This window comes from Protopterus annectens, chromosome 6.part0 (assembly GCF_019279795.1).
Source record: "Protopterus annectens isolate FY-2018-M chromosome 6.part0, PAN1.0, whole genome shotgun sequence".
Lineage (NCBI taxonomy): Eukaryota > Metazoa > Chordata > Ceratodontiformes > Protopteridae > Protopterus > Protopterus annectens.
In genome coordinates, this window is record NC_056737.1 from 1,062,579,921 (window position 1) to 1,062,599,687 (window position 19,767).

Below are 19,767 nucleotides of genomic sequence, written 5' to 3' on the forward strand. Positions count from 1 at the left end.
TAATCCAATCCAATCCATAATGCATACTAGTTCTATGCAAGAACTTGTTTTTCCAACAGTTCTTGCAGTACATCTTATTTATAAATGTGTGATCATCTTGAACAGAAATAAGCACATCCAAAAAATCTGTGGTGTCTAAGGATACGTGTGACGTAAACCTAAGAAAGCCTGCATCCTGGATACATATATATATATATATATATATATATATATATATATATATATAGGAAATTATTTAAGGAAAAGTTAGTTAGAACTTCCAGGTTACATACCTCAGAAGATGATTTCTTGACACACTTGCAAAACAGTTTGTTAGCCAGAGGGTGTCATACTAGAGAGGTGAATAATGTTATAAATACTAGACTTGAATTAAGATGACAAAGGGTTTACCTTATTTTTCTAAACGTTATAAAGCATATCAGAAGGGACAACCACAAATGGAAGGTCAATCTAATTTCCAGAGAAGTAAAGTTAAAGTCAGTATGAATAATCCAAGAAAAGGTACAAGCCGAAAGCCAGTTCCAAAAAAGAAATTTATTCCACAAATCCACAAGTAAAGACACTGGTGAACCACACTACAAACCAATCCACATTAACGTAGCATAAAATGTCCTAACGTTTTCGTCATGTAACTTCATCAGATAAACCAAGATCAAACTTTGACTGTTTAAATAAAAATTTAAAATGTTTCCATCCAATGAGGAATACAAATCAACTAAAGACCAAGATTCAATTGAAATGTGTTTAAAATGCTATACTAAAGTAACATACAAAATATGTATACACTCGTGTATAAAATATAAAACTGTGTAAGAATATTTAAAACATTAAAAAACATTAAAAAAAATTAAAAAAAACATTTTAAAGAACAAAATATTCATATCCAAGACCTTATTTTGTAACCCAATGAATAATATCGTCTTAATCTTGAAGTATACGAACTAAAGTGCTTATCATATGTTTACAATAAAAAATAGAAAATAAAAATCACACCCTAAAATTGTGAATACGCTTGTTTTTCTATCTGTTAATATATTAGTAAAATCACAATGTCAATACTGAACCCTTAAAATATATAAAATGTATAATATTGAGAATGTGTAATGTTAAACTTTATTATTTTAAAAAAAAATTTTTATATATATATCGTTATAATGTAGTGGTTTTTTTTTTTTTTTTATAACTTAGCAGCCCTTAATTTCAAGACAGGTTTTACAGATATCGTATCATTAAGACCTGGGGGATGACTGGCATTTAAAAACAATTGCCAGTACAATTCCCTATATTCTAAACGTGTCTCTCATGGACCACCACTAGGGTCTATAGGTACTACCTCAATAACAAAGAATTTGAAATTGGCTTTTTCACAAACTAAAGTGTGTTTAAATAATGCATTTTTATCATTCTTCTTCCTAATATCATAACCATGTTCATAAATTCTTTGTTTTAACCGCCTCTCCGTTTTACCTACCCAAAATGAATCACATAGTACACACAGGGCTAAATATACCACTCCTGAGGTGTTACAATTTGCAACCCGTTTGTATTAATGTTCTTATTTCTATTTTTCAAAAAAAGGATCTCCACATTCAATATATTACAACAATAAACACAACTACCACACTTATATGTTCCTTTTTTGTTAACCTCATATGTGTTGTGTGAATACTTGTGCGTACCTCCTTCCAAAATATTTTTTACGTTACGTCCTTTTTAGTATATATATATTGCAAAGGTTTTTCAAATATGACTTCCAAATCAGAGATTTTGGCAAATCTAGACCATTCTGTATTTATAATTTTTTTCACTAAGTTAGTTTCACCTGTGTAAGTCATAGCAGAAGCAGAAGAAAAGGTCTGCCCTTTGTTGACATGTTTTGAATCTACAATTTCCATGTTAGTGGTAGGCAGTCTTATGCCCAAAATAGGAGCAAATCTATTACACCTACCTTCCTTTAGTGTTCTGTGTAGATTTCTGTCAACATATCATCTGGGTAACCTCTGGTTTTGAACATGTCCATAATAATATTACTTTTTTCTTCAAATTATTTGTCCAAAGAGGTCATTCTACTTGCTCTAACTAACTGGCCTTTGAAAACCCCTCTCTTTTGGTGTGGTGGATGAGCACTGTTAAAATGTAAATAAGAGTTGGAAAATGTTGATTCTCTATGTATTCTGGACTTGAATCCATCTGTTGTTCTAACTAGATTAATATCTAAATACACCAGTTCACTATCATTAGTTTGATGTGTAAAATTCAGGAAATTTGTTGTTCCAGTAATGTATTCCAAAAACTCTATAAATTTAATTTCTGAATCATTCCAGAATAAACAAATATCGTCTAGAAAGCGCCCATATAAATTCCAACAATTGTGATACTCTGAAGAAAAAACATATTTGTTCTCCCAATATAGAAGAACAATGTTAGCATAGGTGGGCGCACAATGTGCCCCCATCGCCACACCCTTTAACTGTTTAAAATATTCTCCTTGAAAAAATATAAAGTTGTTCTTTAACACAAGATCCATCAAAATTAGACATGTTCAAAATGTTTTTAAAGGAATAGTGTGAATATTTGCCAGGAATTCTTCAAACCAAACCAAACCTGTGTCATGAGGAATACAAGAAAATAAATCTATCACATTAAGGGTAATAAAACTTTTTGTATTGATTAATGAACTATCAATACGTCTCAAAAAATCCCACAAATCTTTTAAGATAGTCTTATTTTCCAAGATGATAGATTTAAGTTTTAAATCTATGTATTTGGCCAAAGGTGCTGTCACTGAACCTTCAGCCGAAACTATTGGTCTCAGTGGTGGATCAACTAAATCTTTGTGCACCTTTGGGATACCAAAAATTGAAGGAACCTTAGGTTTTTCAACATTCAAAAAATTGTATGTATTTAAATCGATCAATCCTTCAAGAAGTAAATCATTTAAACATACTTGCATTTTCCTATAAGCTATGTGTATTTCATTTAAAGAAACCCTGGCATAGGTTTTTTCATCATTTAAAATTTCCAACATTTTACCCTCATACATGATGTAATCCATGAAAACAACACCCCCACCTTTATCTGGTCTCATTATTCTCATGTTCCTATTGTCTCTGCAGTCTTGTAAAATTTCCCTTTCTTCTTTTGTAAGATTAGGGGTTACTCTACTATGTTTTAAATGTTCCCTCAGTTCTTTTTCCACTAAAGATTCAAAGTTTTTCAACTGAGGGTGTAAAGGTGGGTTGAAAATACTTTTTTTAATCAAGGGATTTTGCACGTCTTTTTTCTTGTGTAGAAAAAAATATTTCTAAATTGTTTTTTTTTTTTTGCGAATAAACAACTTAAGGTCAACTAATAAGCTGAAAATGTTAGTCTTAACCTTTGGTATAAAGGTGAAACCTTTTGAAAGTAAAGCAAAGTGTCCCTTGCTGATTTCAGTACTGGTATAATTGAAAATGTTGAATCCCTGATAAGTATTAATATTGCCATCTCTTAAAATTTCGTCATTGGAATTTACTTCCAGTAATCCTTTTTTGTTGTTATTGTTGAACCCCATACTTTCTGTCTGTGAAAACCCCAATTGTAACTGTAATTCACTGGTTCCTTTCTCTTTAATCTCTCTGAACGCCTCGGGGAAGGGTGATCCAAAGGGGCTTGTTTATCCAAATTTTCTTGATTACCATCACCCTCAAATCTATCCATGTAGTTATCCCTGTGGGGCAAATTCTGAAATTCACTGTTTTCTTTGTATTCCCTAGGCCTTGGATAATGAATCTGTTTGCTATATTCATTAACGTCTCTGTCTATCTTTTTTAATTTTCTCTCTTGTGTTTTTTTACACCTTAACTCAATATTGGTTAACATATTAATATATTTGTTTTTTTCAGTTTCTACCAAAAATAACAAGTCATTGACTATTTTATATTAGGAAGAAGAATGACAACAATGTATTATTTAAACACACTTTAGTTTGTGATAAAGCCAATTTCAAATTCTTTGTTATTGAGGTAGTACCTATAGACCCTAGGGGTGGTCCATGAGAGACCCGTTTAGAATATAGGGAATTGTACTGGCAATTGTTTTTAGATGCCAGTCATCCCCCAGGTCTTAATGATACGATTCCTGTAAAACCTGTCTTGAAATTATGGGCTGCTAAGTTATTAAAAAAAAAAACAAAAAAAAAAACACTACAACATTCTAACAACAACAATATATATATATATATATATATATATATATATATATATATATATATATATATATATAAATGTTTTTAAAATAATAAAGTTTAACATTACACATTCTCAATCTTATACATTTTATATATTTTATGGGTTCAGTATTGACATTGTGATTTTACTAATATATTAACAGATAAACAAAAACAAGCGTATTCACAATTTTAGGGTGTGATTTTTATTTTCTCCAGCAGATGGCGCTGTTTTATTGTAAACATATGATAAGCACTTTAGTTCGTATACTTCAAGATTAAGACAATATTATTCATTGGGTTACAAAATAAGGTCTTGGACATGAATATTTTGTTCTTTAAAATGTTTTTTAATGTTTTAAATATTCTTACACAGTTTTATATTTTATACACAAGTGTATACATATTTTGTATGTTACTTTAGTATAGTATTTTAAACACATTTCAATTGAATCTTGGTCTTTAATTGATTTGTAATCCTCATTGGATGGAAACATTTAAAATTTTTATTTAAACAGTCAAAGTTTGATCTGGGTTTATCTGATGAAGTTACATGACGAAAACATTAGGACATTTTATGCTACGTTAATGTGGATTGGTTTGTAGTGTGGTTCACCAGTGTCTTTACTCGTGGATTTGTGGAATAAATTTCTTTTTTGGAACTGGCTTTCGGCTTGTACCTTTTCTTGGATTATTGGTACATTTTGGGTACTTGTGACCATCTTTTTGTTTGTTAAAGTCAGTATGACTTATACTAGTGATGTAGAGGACATCTGTAGAGTTATCAGAAATATTCGGAAGCTATATACAATGGATAGCCAGTAGCCAAAACAAAGGGCTTGTGAGGAATGAACCAAACTTCCTAGTCAATAATTGTAAGAACCTAAGACAGAGGCTCTGCCATCCATATCCTGTTGTCAAATGAGTACTGAGTCACAGGATTGGTACTTTTTCATGTAAATCATGCAAAGCATGTTGCTATATTAACAACAAGAATGTTTTTATTCACCCTACTTTTTGTAATAGGTATACACCGCATTTATGTGCAGATTGCATGACCAAACATCTTGTGTATATTGCAACCTGCAATGATTGTGCATGCTTTTGTATTGGAAAAACTGATGGGCATTTTAGAGAAAGAATTCTTCATCATCTTAGAGATATTTTATCTAAGAAAAACAACAGTGCCTTAGGTAAACATGTTATGCAATTTCCATCACATAATTTTACTGTTACAGTTTTGCAAGTTATTAATCCTGATGTGAGAGGGGGTGATGTCTTTAATGATACAGAATATGCTGAATTACATTGGATTGCTGAACTGCAAGCTGACAAGCTGCCAGGATTAAATGCGCAGCTTTCAATTAAGCCTGTTTTAAAGAAACATCATTTGTATTGTAAAATTTGATTGGTTGACAATTCTTTTAAATATGCCTCTCATACTCATAGTTTTAGATCTGAAGAAGGTTTGAACTGAAAGCGCTTATCTGCATTTATGAATTTTTTATTAAAAGTGTTTCATTATGTGCTCCTGTACTTGGTGTCTGCACTGGTTTTGTTTTTTGGATTCAACATTTGTTGACTACAGTGCTGGAGTTTAGTAATTTGCAGTGGGGTTTTTTCCTGTGGTGTTTCAGCCTTAGTGAGTACTCTAACCACAAAACCTTTACACAAAGTGGTTTTCTCCAATGGTTTGCAACCATGAAGTCTATACATAGGTTGGGGAGATTGTGGTGTCCCTTGTACTGGGGGTGTGGAAGATTGCTGCTAATGTGCAAAAACAGCTTTGGTGTTTGCCAGAAGTGCTTTTCAGCTTAATAGTTTCACATTTAGAAGGCATGTTTGAGTTCAGATTTGAGAATGCTGGTTGCTTGGAACCTTACGTAAGGGAACACCAGGAGAGTGACCTGTTGACCACTCAGGAGAACATGGTACTCTTCCTATTCCACTTGGTTCAGCAGAGCAAAGAGGAGTTGATGACAAACACATGGACTGTCCCTTGGCAAAGATGATTCTTGTATGCCTTTCATCATACACTCTCATTACATGTCTTGTTGGCACATTCACAGATGGAAGTCCAAAACTAATCCATTTTGCCCTGTGGTGACATGGAAATGTTGTAGTGCAACCTTCTCCATCAAAATGTCCTGTCAGAATCAAATGCCACAGAATTCAAGGACTTAAAACATATAAATCTCCTACAGTTCTATGATGAACTCACCAAATCCAAGTACAACAGTATCAGACAAAATGTTGGTACTGCTAAGAGTTATCCAGACAGGTTCTACTCACATCAGGACAAAGTTATTAACTTGGCAGACCCAACTGTTTCCAAAAAAATGGATACATTTAAAAGCAAGCCAGTGCGGTGGTCCACAAAAAACTAATAACTTATGTAATAAAAGGAAGAAATTCCTTAGCCTATATAGCAGAACTTAAGACCCCCCCATATTAAGGAGAACATCAAACGTGTAGGTAAGAAACTAAAAAAGGACATCAGAAAAACAAAGGCATCCCATTAACTCAGACTAGCTACAAAAGCCAAAGACAGCTACAAGTCCTTCTTTAGTTATGACAGAAAAATAAGAACTAATACTTAACATCACTCAGAGCGTATTCGTAATGGTACTACCCCTACTCTGGTCTAGTGGATATTGACATCATCACCCAGAGATATCTATAGAGACATCTATTCCAAGCCCACTTATCCTAGATGGAATCAAGCCAGCAACCGTCATGAAAGAAGATGTACGGAAAGTAGTCTCCAATACAAAGAACACTTTATCCATGGGATCTGACAGCATACCCTGTTGTCTAATTAATAACACTAAAGCACTGGTGGACCCACTGCTCAACCTCTTTAACCTGAGTCTAGTAACTGACTTTGTCTTCCATGTGTGGCACACAGCTGTTCTAATGCTATTTCACAAGAGTGGACCCACCACTTACCCCAGAAATTTCAGACCTATCAGTCTAACAAGTGTTATATGCAAATCCAAGGAACATAACATAATTGACCTAATTAATTATGATATCAAAAGAATTATCAGACTCTACCCCTAGCAGCTTGGCTTTGTCAAGTTTAGATCTTGTCTGATGAATCTAGTTTTATTTCTGATGAAGTCTTTTAGGAGATGAAAGCGCTAAAATGGTTCATTAAACTCAGTATTTTATACAGTATTGTACTCCATTCTTGTCCATATCAGTTTCCGTTTTTTTTTTGGATTTGGTTATAGTCTTTTGTTTTATATTTGTTGAATCTAGGGAACTTCTTTGAAAGGGATATTTGGGCTGTAGACTGCAGGCAAGCTGTTCAGGCAGCCTACCTTGACCTCACCAAAGCAATTGTTACCATACCACATGTTTATGTAAGAAACAAGCTGCAGGAACTCCCAAGTTGACCCGCATGTGGTTAGGTTGATAGCCAGCTGGCTTAGAGACAGGACCCACACAGTAAGAGTAGTGGGGTGCATCCTGCAAGAGCATGAAGGTGACCAGTGGAGTTCCTCAGGGATCCGTGCTGAAACCTCTGTTATTCAGTTTCTACTTTTCAGATCTCCATATGTCAAATGAGGATCTCTGGTTAACACAATTTGTGAATGATTGTAAGCCTGGAGTCAGCATGAAGTCCACCTCTGACGTCCTAGCACTCTAGCAGGAGCTTAGAAGTGTCAGTAGCTGATGTACAAAAACTGGGCTCAACACTAAAAAGTGCAACATTGTAGCATTCTGTAAGCAAGCCTTAGCTCCAGCTTATAGTATAGATGATGCTTCAAAATAAAAAGGTAGTGAGGGATCTCGGTACTTTGATGGATACCACATTCATATTTGATGATCACAGTGTGACAGTGTTTAGAAAGTCCTTTTACCTTGCTCAGCTCATAGCAAAAAGTATTTCTTCTAGAGGAAAATACATCCTTACTTATTTGTACTCCACTCTGATTAAATCCACCACTAAGTACAACAGTCAGATGTTCTTCGTGTTTCACTGTTGCAGTCATCACATTTGGGTTATCTGCTTGCAGTAGCCTTCAGTCGGGCTGATTATGAAAGTCTTGGGTCCTGCGTCGGTTGCTGTCTCATCTTCCATTACATCAGGTAGTCAGGGGTATAAAGCATGCAGCCGACGCCATTTTATCAGTCTTTCTTGCCGTGTGGTGCCCAAAGCAAAAGCAGTTCGCAAGTGCCGGTCGGCTGACTCCTGAAATTTTTGTTTTCGAGTTTCAGATTCAAAGTCTTCAACTAAGCTAAGTACCCTGTTGGGGATCCTTTTTCTTGCTCTAAACCAATGTCAGTAAAAGTTAACAATTGTATTACTTGTGGAAAGCAAATACCTAATAAAGATTTTCATTCATACTGCATTCCTTGCTTAGGCCCAGACCACGACGTAACTCGCTGCCGGTTTTGTGCCTTATTCAAACCTCATACTATTCATCGTCGGTTCATTTTCTCATCCAAATATTTTGGTACTCTGTTCAATTATCCAGAAATGGCTTCGGTAAGCCACCCGACTACTGACATTTCGAAAAAACGCAAAGATAAAGACAGAGACAGACAGCATAGGTCCAAAGCTGCCGACGACGCTTCTCCTAAGCTAGTCACCAGTTCGCTGGTACTCAGTGAGGCACTTTCGCAGCCCCTGATACCTGCTACTTCAGATTCGCAGGCCTCTACTGAGACCCATTCAGAATCCGGTATGCCACGAGATGCTTCTTCGACTGTGGAACCTGCGGATGTCTCTACCTTAGATGGGCCCGGAGCCGCTGTGCAGGCACCGGCTTCTGAGGGTGTGTGCATTCAGGCCTACTGACTTGCATATTAAACCGACACCATCTTCTTCTTCAAGGCCTAAAACTCGATCTATGCCTAAAAAAACGATGCCCAGACCGCATGGTCGGGCCTCTATGCCTAAAAAACAAATGATAAGAATGGCTGAGGACCTTATTACTCTAATAAAGGGAAGCCACCCTTCCCCCTCTAAGAGACCTAGGACTGATTTTCCTTCTGATTCTTCTGATCAGGATTCTGAAATTTCTGTTTTCTATGATGACCAGGATTTGCCCTTATCTACCTATGAGGATTCTGATGCAGAGGACACCATTTCCTCTGCTTCCCCTCCAGAGGATTTCTCTTTTGGTGAAACCTTGCACACACGTAGGGAGCATTTCCACTGGGAAAGCCAGGATTACTCTGACTCCAAAAAGAGGCTTAAGGAATTCTTACTCCTGCCTCAACACAGGCCTTTAGCTATCCTTCCTGTACTGCATATTGTAGATGATGCCTTCTCGGAATCTAGCCTGGCCCCTGACACTTTACCTCCTGCTCCCAGAAAATGTGATAGGTATTACAGGATACCTGACTCTCACAAGTTCCTCTTTAAAAATCCTACTGCGGATCTTGAGACCACACAGAGACCCAAGGGCATTCTGGGAGCAGGAAGTAAAGCTGAAAATAAAGAACTACAGGATTTAATGTATTCTGCTGAACAAGTTAGAAAACTTAATTTGCAATGTGGTTTTGATTCATTAGAGACATCTTGCAGGGCTGCTGTCACTGGGTCTGTACTTAGAAGGCATGCTTGGCTTAAGGAGCAATCTTTGCCAGATCATGTTAAAGCTACATTGCTGGATGCTCCCTTAAACCAAGACCACCTGTTTGGCAACAAAGCAGAGGAAGTACTTGAAAAGATGGAGGAAAAAGCTAAAGCTATGCAAGCTGTTAAAGATTTCCTGCAAGTACAGCCTCCCAGATTTAGTAGGCATTGGCCCTCTAAGAATTGGTCCTTTCCTGCTTCTTCCAGGCCTTCTCAGTCCAAACCCAGAATCAGCAGAATACCCAGGCTTCAGTCCCAAGGTACTCACAGGCCTAAGCAGTGGGGGGGGGCTCCCACTTCCAAAGCAGGGAGTAGTAAGACTCCCCCCTATGGTAAACTGTCTCAATGACTTAACTTTAAACCTTCCAAGTCCTGATCAACTGACTGCTCCTTTAGTAGGAAAGATTCCCCTGCATGCAAAAAATTGGGAACTCATTACCCAGGACAAATGGGTCTTAAATATAGTTTCCCAAGGATACAGATTCCACTTCCACTCGTTACCAACCCCAAACAGCTGACCAGACCTACCCCCAAATCAGTGGGCAGAGGCTCAAAAGCAAGTTCTCTCTCTTTTAAGCATCTGGGCTATTCCAACCTGTTCCAGAAGAAGAATGGGGGCAAGGTTTCTTCTCAAGACTTTTCCTGGTACCCAGAAAAGACAATTCCTGGTGTCATATCCTGGATCTGTCTATCTTAAACACATTTTTGGTAACCCCAAAATTCAGGATGCTAACTCTTCATCAGATGCTTCCCATGCTAGGCAAAGATGCCTGGTTGGAAACACTGGATTTAAAGGAAGCCTACCTGCACATCCCAGTAAGGGAATCTTGCAGAAGATACCTACGCTTCAGAGCAGGCTACATGCACTATCAGTTCTCTGCACTGCCCTTTGGCATATCTACTTCACCTAGCTCCAGCCATTGCATTTTGCAGGCAAAGAAATATTCAAATATACCCATACCTAGACAATTGTCTAATTCAGGCAGAAAGCCAGGACATACTATTAAATCATCTGGCATTTGTAAAGAAATTGCTAACTTCTATGGGGTACATCTTAAACGAAAAGAAATCACATCTTGTTCCCTGCCAACAAATTGTATTCCTGGGAGCAAGCTTGAATACAACTTCCCAAATGGCCTACGTCACGCCAGAGAAAAAAAATTCATTTGACAGCCTACTTCAAACTACTGGCCACAAAGACCCAGCTATCTGCAAGGAAAATTCTGCAAGCCCTGGGGTTCATGGCCTCCTGCATTCTATTAATTCCATGTGCAAGACTGCATATGAGGAAACTACAATGGTATCTAAAAAGCCTATGGTGTCAACATTCTTAGGATCTAGAGTCAATGATTCCTATCCTACCTTTTCTACAGATAGAGTTCCTTTGGTGGGCAGAGGCCTGCCACCAAAACAAGGGACTGCCATTCACTCTACCCCCTGCTGCCCAAACCCTAACAACAGACGCATCAGACTATGCATGGGGGGGGGGCGCACCTGGCAGGGAAGTGCATTTAGGGCAAATGGAACCCAAGTCAAATGCACCTGCACATCAATCAGAAAGAAATGTTAGCTGTACAGAATGCTCTGACAGCCTTCAAAGGACCACATTCTTCCAGGAAAATTAATGGTAAAGACAGACAGCACCACTGTTATGTGGTATATAAACAAGCAGGGGGGGTACACATTCTTACCCCCTCTGCAGACTAGCCATGGCATTGTGGAACACAGCCTTGAGCTACCAAGTGCATCTACAAGCTCAGTTCCTGCCAGGAAAACTAAATACACTGGCAGACGGACTAAGCAGAAACCTCTTGGACTCACACGAGTGGAAACTGGAACCAAGGATTTTCAACATGTTGACAACCAAATGGGGGAGCCCAGATATAGACCTGTTTGCCTCCCCCAGAACTATCAATTGGAAAAATTTTGCACAAGGACTCCCCACAGATAAACTTGGAAAATGGATGGTCTGTCCTTCAGTTGGAAAAAACTATCAGTTTATGCCTTTTCTCCTCTGCCTCTGCTCTCCAAAGTACTACTAAAGATCAAACAAGACAAACCAAGGACGATTTTGATTGCATGAGACTGGCCACACCAACACTGCTACCCCCTCCTGCACAGTGTGTCACTGCTGGCCCCATGGCACCTACCTCAGACTCCTACCCTGCTTTCTTAGCAGGAGAACCAGATTCTGCCCTGAACCTAGCAACCTGCCTAATTACCTAATCTCAATTTACCTTAGATTTTACAATACTTAACTGAGATGCTTCACTAGGGCCTGTCTTTTTCCTCAATAAAAATTCATGCCTTAGCCATTTCACCTCATTATTTCACAGAACCTCCCCTCTTCTCTCATCCACTGCTCAAGCAGTTCCTCAGAGGGGCCAACTCCAGCCTGGGACCTTTACTTTGTATTGGAAAAACTCACCCTTCCTCCTTTTGAGCCAGCCGCTACTGCAGATTGAAAATTCCTTTTTTGGAAAACAGCTTTCCTTTTAGCAATCACTTTAGCAAGAAAGGTATCTGAATTACAGGCCCTTGTGGCAGCGGAACCTTCCATCATCGTTCTTGCAGACAGGGTGTCCCTCAGGACCAATCCCTCTTTCATGCCAAAGGTGGTATCCAGTGTAGCCTTTAATCAGTCCATTCATTTATCAACCTTCTTTCCTAATCTGCAGAACAAAGGGGAATGGATACTGCACTCCTTAGATGTGCACAGACAACTTAGATTCTACTTGGACAGGACCAAACCTCAAAGGACATCTGAACAACTGCTGGTGGCATTTGCTGCAGGGACAGTGGGGAAGGCTATTTCAAAGCAAACCATTTCCAAATGGATAGGCCATTGCATTCATTTCTGCTGTATGCTCCATGGAAAACCTATCTCACAGGGGATCAGACTCCACTCAACCAGGGCTGCATCTACCTCTACAGCCTTTCTCAGAGGCGTACCTACCAGGGACATCCTAGAAGCTGCTACCTGGAGTTCTGTCCATACTTTCACCAAGCATTACCATTTGCCTATTTTCTCTAAATCCAGAGCTGGCTTTGCCACTGCAATCTTGCAGGGTCTTATAGCTGGTCCTAATGCTATCAAATTTCCACCTCCCATCCTTAGCTTTGGGAATCTACCCAAATGTGATGACTGCAACAGTGAAACACGAAGAACATAGTACAGTTGTGTACACTTACCATAAATGTAGATGTTCTAGTGTATTCACTGTTGCAGTCCTGGTTACCCTCCCTGTAGCCCCCTGACTTCTTTTGGCTGTACCTCTTCTTTCCTTTACAATGCTTAATAGCTTTTTGGTGTAGTTGCATTTTTGTTGGAGGTATAACCTTGTATAGTTATAGATTTAATTGCTTCCCAAAAGGGGGGCACCTGACATCTAGGGTAAGAAAAACTGATGTAATGACGTTGGCTGCATGTTTTATACCCCTGATGACCTGACGTCATGGAGGAAAAGACAGCAACTGATGTAGGACCCAAGACTTTGTTAATCAGGCCGACTGAGGGCTACTGCAGCAGATAACCCAAATGGGATGACTGCAACAGTAAATACACTCGAACATCTACATTTATGGTAAGTGTACACAACTGTACTTTCCCATCCCTCACTAAGCAAGTGATGGATGTCATTCTGGAGGCAAGGAGGCCTAGTACTAGAAAATCCTATGCTGAAAAATGGAAAAGATTCTGTTCCTGGAGCCACACTCATGGGATGGACACAGCAGCACCCAATTTACCTCAGATTCTTCAATACTTAACTGAGATGCTTCACAAAGGCCTTTCCTTTTCCTCCATCAAAATTCATGCCTCAGCCATTTCAGCTCATTACAACACAGAACCACCCCGCTTCTCTCATCCACTGCTGAAGCAATTCCTCAGAGGGGCCAAAAACTTAAGACCACCCAGGAGAGCCCCTACTCCATCCTGGGACCTTAACTTTGTATGGGAAAAGCTCACTTTACCTCCCTTCGAGCCATCTGCAAGTGCAGAGTTGAAATTCCTTTCTTGGAAAATAGCCTTCCTTCTAGCCATCACTTCAGTAAGAAGGGTGTCTGAATTACAGGCCCTCATGGCTGTGAAGCCTTTCATCATCTTTTATGCGGACAGGATGTCCCTCAGGACCAATCCCTCCTTCAGGCCCAAGGTGGTATCCAGTGTGGCCCTTAATCAGTCCATTCATTTGCCAACCATCTTTTCTAATCCACAGAACCAAGGGGAAAGAATACTGCACTCCTTGGACATGCACAGACAACTTAGATTTTACTTGGACAGGACTAAACGTCTCAGGAAATCTGAACAGCTACTGGTTTTATTTGCTGCAGGGGCAGAGAGGAAAGCTATTTCAAAGCAAACCATTTCTAAGTGGATAGGCCATTGCATTTGTTTCTGCTATAAGCACCACGGAAAACCTACCCCACAGGGGATAAGACCACATTCAACCAGGGCTGCATCTACCTCTACAGCCTTTCTCAGAGGTGTCCCTACCAGGGACATCCTAGAAGCTGCTACCTGGAGTTCTGTACATACCTTCACCAAGCATTACCACTTGCCAATTTTTTTCTAAATCCAGATCTGGCTTTGCCACTGCAGTCTTGCAGGGCCTTATAGATGGTCCTAATGCTGTCTAATTACCTCCTCCCATCCTTAGCTTTGGGAATCTACCCAAATGTGATGACTGCAACAGTGAAACATGAAGAACATAGTACAGTTGTGTACACTTACCATAAATATAGATGTTTGAGTGTATTCACTGTTGCTTTCCTGGTTAGCCCCCTGACTTCTATTGTCTATACCTCTATTCTTGTTTACTATGCTTAAAGCTTTCTGGTGTATTTGCTTTTTGTTGGAGGTGTAACCTTGTGTATAATTGTTTCCCATTATGGGGGCACCTGACATCTGGGGCAAGAAAAACTGATAAAATGGTATCGGCTGCATGCTTTATACCCCTGACTACCTGCCGTCATGGAAGATGAGACAGCAACCAACGCAGGAACCAAGACTTTGATAATCAGGCCGACTGAGGGCTACTGCAAGCAGATAACCCAAATGTGATGACTGCAACAGTGAATACACTCGAACATCTACATTTATGGTAAGTGTACACAACTGTACTCTTTTAAGTGTACCTTACTAAGCATGCTACGCAATTGGAAAGGTTTTTAACAAAAAAGGTCTTGGGATTAAAGACCTGAGCTATTATGAGAAACTGGAGGATTTATCTTTATATTCAGTACAGAGTCCTTAGGGGTGATCTGTGCTTTTCTTATAGGGCTATAAGGATCCAGGAAAGAACTCCTATACCTCCAAAAATCAAACAGTCTTATTAATGTTAGGGCCAGAGATCTAAATCTACTCCAACAACTAAGTTAGACAAGGCAGAGGGATAGATTTGTCATGCAGAACCTACCCTTCTCTGGAGCAAACTTCCTGTCCAAAGTAAACAGGGTGACACACTATCTGGATTTAAAAAGGAGCTGGACAAATGTATGGGTATTTGTAAATTCACCCCAGCATGTCTGGCCTGGCTGTCCTTTAAAAAGGAGACAACACATAAAAGTGAGTCTTGGCAAGGTGGAAATGGCCTTGTAGCTCAGCTGCCTTGTAACTCCCATGGTCCTGTGCAGAACTCTGAACACTTTGACTTCAGCAGCTACACACTGGAGCTGATTCAGAAAGGTTGGTAATGGAGCACTGAAAAAAAAACTTGCAAATTAGATTATCAACTTGGATTATTCATTTTAATTAACTGTGTATATGTGGGCCCCTGTTACTTGATTTGTTTTGTCTAAAGGTTTTCCTTATCTTTGGAAAAATTATATTTTCTTCATCTCTGTAGTGAATAGCCCTACAGATCTCTGCAGTATGATACCTTGTACTTTATTCCACAACCCTGTGGCAAAGTCTTTCCAACTTAAATGAAATAGATTTATGTCACTAGTTTAATACAAATATCTTTTTAGAATGCAGTACCAATTGGAATTCCCAGATTTTAGTTGCTAGCATTTATTTTTGAACTTCACTCTTTGCTGGTGTTCATACCTCTCGGCTGTACAGATTTTTGCAGAATGTCCAGATTTTTGCCTCATATTTTTGGTCTTTTTCCATAAATTGTGATTTTCTAGCAAATCATGGAAGATTTAAGTCAGAAAATAATGCCAGACATTTGAGTTTCAGACTTCATAGGAAAATTCATGCTAATGCAAAACCTGTTATTCTATCTAAGTTCTAAGTTTGAAAGAACAACGTTTTAAAAAAAATTGTCAGTATTTTTGGGCCTTTGCCCCCCCCCTATTATTTATGGATTTGTCCAGATTTCTTGGTGTAAGAGGTTGAGAGGTATGCTGTTGTTATTCTTTGTGACTTAATGCTTTAAGTTTGAACTTTTTTTTTACGTAATGCTTTAAGTTTGAACTTTGTTACTTATCTATTTACATTTAAATGTAACACCTAATGATTACATCTGTATCTGATATACAGTATCAAGTACTTTTCACTGCATATGTTTAGGTACACTCTTCCAAAGGTCCTTGAAATATGACCAGACTGCAACAATATTACTGTGCCTCAGATGAGCAAATGTTTTAGTGTAGTCTAATGTAACCATCATGTATACTTGTTAACCTCTGCATTTGTACTTCCTCTGCAAGTACAATAACTGCTCTGTGCATCATTAAGGTACTATTCCACACTTATCTGGATTTTCAATTAGTGTGCGTCACTGCAGTACATTTGTTTAGTTAAAATGCTTGTTGGTTTAGTCCAGTGCAACTTAACATAAAGCAAATGTTGCTTTTTTGTGGTGTGACGTACTTGTGTGTACTTTACCCGTGGTATGTAACCATAAGTGACTGAGGTCGAACTCCTTGGTCATCAGTCGCCAACAGCACAAAATCTGAGGAACACAATGCTTATCTTTGTTTTCATTAGGAAATTGCTGTCAGTGTGATTTCTAAATGCCCACCAGCACTGATTCCCTTCTCTTGGGCAGTTTCTCCTTACCCAAAAGTTGGTACAACCATTCAGTTAATATACATGTTATGATGATGTTGGGAGCTTGATCCAAGCATTGTGGAATTTGCCTACTACAAAAAAAAAAAAAAAATACTTGCATATTTCCTTTTCACCCCCTGTGTCTCGGGTACTATTTTGTGGCATTTCTGATCTTCAGAGTTTTACCGTTCTGCATTCCATTGTAAAACCTACTCACGGAGTATGTATTATAATGTTTCTCTGCATGTGATCTGAATTTCAGAGAGATCTGACTTTGTATAAACAGTTTGTTGCTATTTTCTTTACGGCCCAGGTCATGCTGGAAAAATGCTGCTTGCACCAGCTCGCTTATTTGTCATACTAGTTTATTAATATAATAAATTGTAGGTATTTTTATGGGCCAGCCTTCATCATTTTAGTACTAAATTTGGAGTGACAAACTTTATATAGATGTACTGTGTACTTTATTTACCTTATTAATAATGAAGGACATCCAACAACTTCTGATCTGTGACACTAGTGAGTTTGAAATGGTAAGGTTTAATAAATTAACAGAATTCTCTTCAAAAAGTTAGAGATATAAATAAACTGCTTTAGAAAACAAAGAACTTAACAGTTAATAATGAAAGGTAGGAGTTGTTTGAGAGTTCAAAATATGTAAAATGTGTAGACAGATGTTTTTCACGTCTGTAGATAACAGAATTTTTATTTTGTCTTCAAGTCCTGACATTGCAAGCTACAGTATTGGCCCACATGTTTTCCCTTGTTGATGATGGACGGATCCCTGTCCTGTTGAATCCTGATCATACTGATATTAACCAACACCTTTTGGTTGAAAACTTCATAATTGAGATTTTGAAAAATGCCTTCCCTCATCTAAAAAAGTAAGAGCTATATTATTTTCTGTTGTATCTTAATTTTTGAAGTTAATTATTAATAAAGTTTATGATTGGTAGCAGAAAGTGGTCACATCCTTGCTTAAAGATTTGTTGCCAGGAAATGGTAATTATAGTTTAAATAATGATTGTAGTAAACATTATTCATGACTTGTCCATGTGCAGTTTTATTGCAGACATTACAGTAACACCGTGTTTTCCACGCATTAACACTTTATCTTGCAGTAATAGTGCAGAGTTAAAAATCAAGGGTCTCCTTACTTTGCAGTTTTATTTCCTAAATATGTAGTAAATATAAACATTCTGTATAGTCTCTTCCAGCTTTTAGTCAAAACTCGTAACAAGTACATCTTAGAGGCTTGTTGCACTTTTAATTACTGTTCTTACACTGCCGAATACCATCGCAATCAATCTGCCATTTTGGTATGCTATCACATCACTAACTTTAAACTGTGGAACTGAAAGTTAAAATGTTGGAAACATTTTGTCTGGAATTTTTTGTCACCCAATAAACGTTTTTTGGATATGCAATTATATTCTTTCAGATTTAAATGTTTGAAACCTGATCAGTGATCTTTTCACAAACAAAACTGTGATTTTTCAGTCTGGTTTCATTCAGTCTTTATCATACAGTGGCCCCATTTCTGACTGGATGGCAGTTTTTAGTCTGAGAGTAATTATGTTACTTTCTTACAGAGAAAAGCTTGCTGCCCATATTTAGACAATACTAAAGCCCTTAATGGGGGATTGTAAATAAAAACCTCATGTACTTCATCTTGCCTCAGTAAACAGCAGTATCAAATAGGTTATCAATAATCAGTAACAAAAAATGCCCAGCATGTAAGGAAATAGTCAGAAATATTAGAATACATGACAATGACGCTGTACAAGAAAGCACGGTGTATGACACACAAAAAAAAAGAAAAAAACAAGCACCACTCTTCAACAGAAGTATAATGCCTCACACCTAGCCAGTATAAATGGGGCCTACTGTGAATAATTTCACCTTATTTAACAGATATTTGAGTATTTAAACACAAAACATATAAATCCTTAGTTTCAAGGTGGCAAAACACAAAAACTTTTTTTTTTTGCACTGTCTTATCCCCAGCACCCCTAACATGGAGACTGGCCAGCCGCACCCCTGAACTCTCAAAGAGGAAGAAAGTAAGAAAAACACAGTACTTTCTCACTGTTCACCAAGTCTTACTGTCATAAAAAGGCATTGGAGATCTTTCATTGATGATATGTTGAGAGTTCATCAGCTGACCAGTGAGAAGTAGTACAGCTCCCCAGTAAACACTGTAAGTCTCAAAAGATAGAAACATTCAGATCTATCTCTTTTAAAATCCAAGAATTGTTCAAACTTTAATAAAAATACCTCTGACTTCCAAGCTGGCCTCATAGTAATCAGCAGCTTAATTTCATCTCTCCCAGCATGAAAACATAAATGGAGGACAAAAGGACCAGTGAAATTGTAAATTTGAGTAAAGTTCAGTTACTGGCTAGTAAGTACACTGCCTGGATGTCAGCAAAGAATAAATTTGGAGAACATGAAAGAAAATCAACCAGAAAAGGTGAAGATAGAACATTTGTTGGGAAGAATTCTGCAGCTGTACAGCAAAAGAAGTAGTTTAAGCTTCAGCTTTGGTTCAAGCGGTGGCTTCCAGTAATTTAGAGGAAAATAAATGTACTCAGAGGTGATTAAAATAATTGAAACATTGAAGCACTATATAAACTCAAATAAGAAAAGGCTGAAAAATGGATAATAAGCTTTTACTAGCTATTCAGATGAACTGATAAAACTGCACAAATCGGAGGTTGAAATGAAAAGGGTGGTTGAGTATGAGGTTTCTCAAGAAGAGCTATTTCAAAACATATCAAAGTTAGAAGACAGTGCATGCATAGAAAACATGAGATTTTTTTCTGCTATACCAGGGAAACTGTAAGGAGCAGACTGGACTGGTGTTCCATAGCAGGGTTTGTTAATTGAAAGGGCACATTTATTGTATGCCCAAAACCTGGCTGTGAGAAGTTACGAACTAAATTAGTAAAGATGCAATCATAACAG

General features: G+C 38.0%; 1 protein-coding gene across 3 annotated transcripts in view; it reads left to right on the forward strand.

Moving 5' to 3' along the window:
- Window positions 1-19,767, forward strand: part of LOC122804679 (exportin-1-like) — an 873,344-nt gene that overhangs the window by 807,078 nt on the left and 46,499 nt on the right. For all 3 annotated transcript variants that reach the window (XM_044074681.1, XM_044074683.1, XM_044074682.1), the window contains exon 23: window positions 17,522-17,684. In XM_044074681.1, coding sequence (XP_043930616.1) covers window positions 17,522-17,684 — 163 coding nt within the window. The remainder of the gene's footprint in view (window positions 1-17,521; window positions 17,685-19,767) is intronic.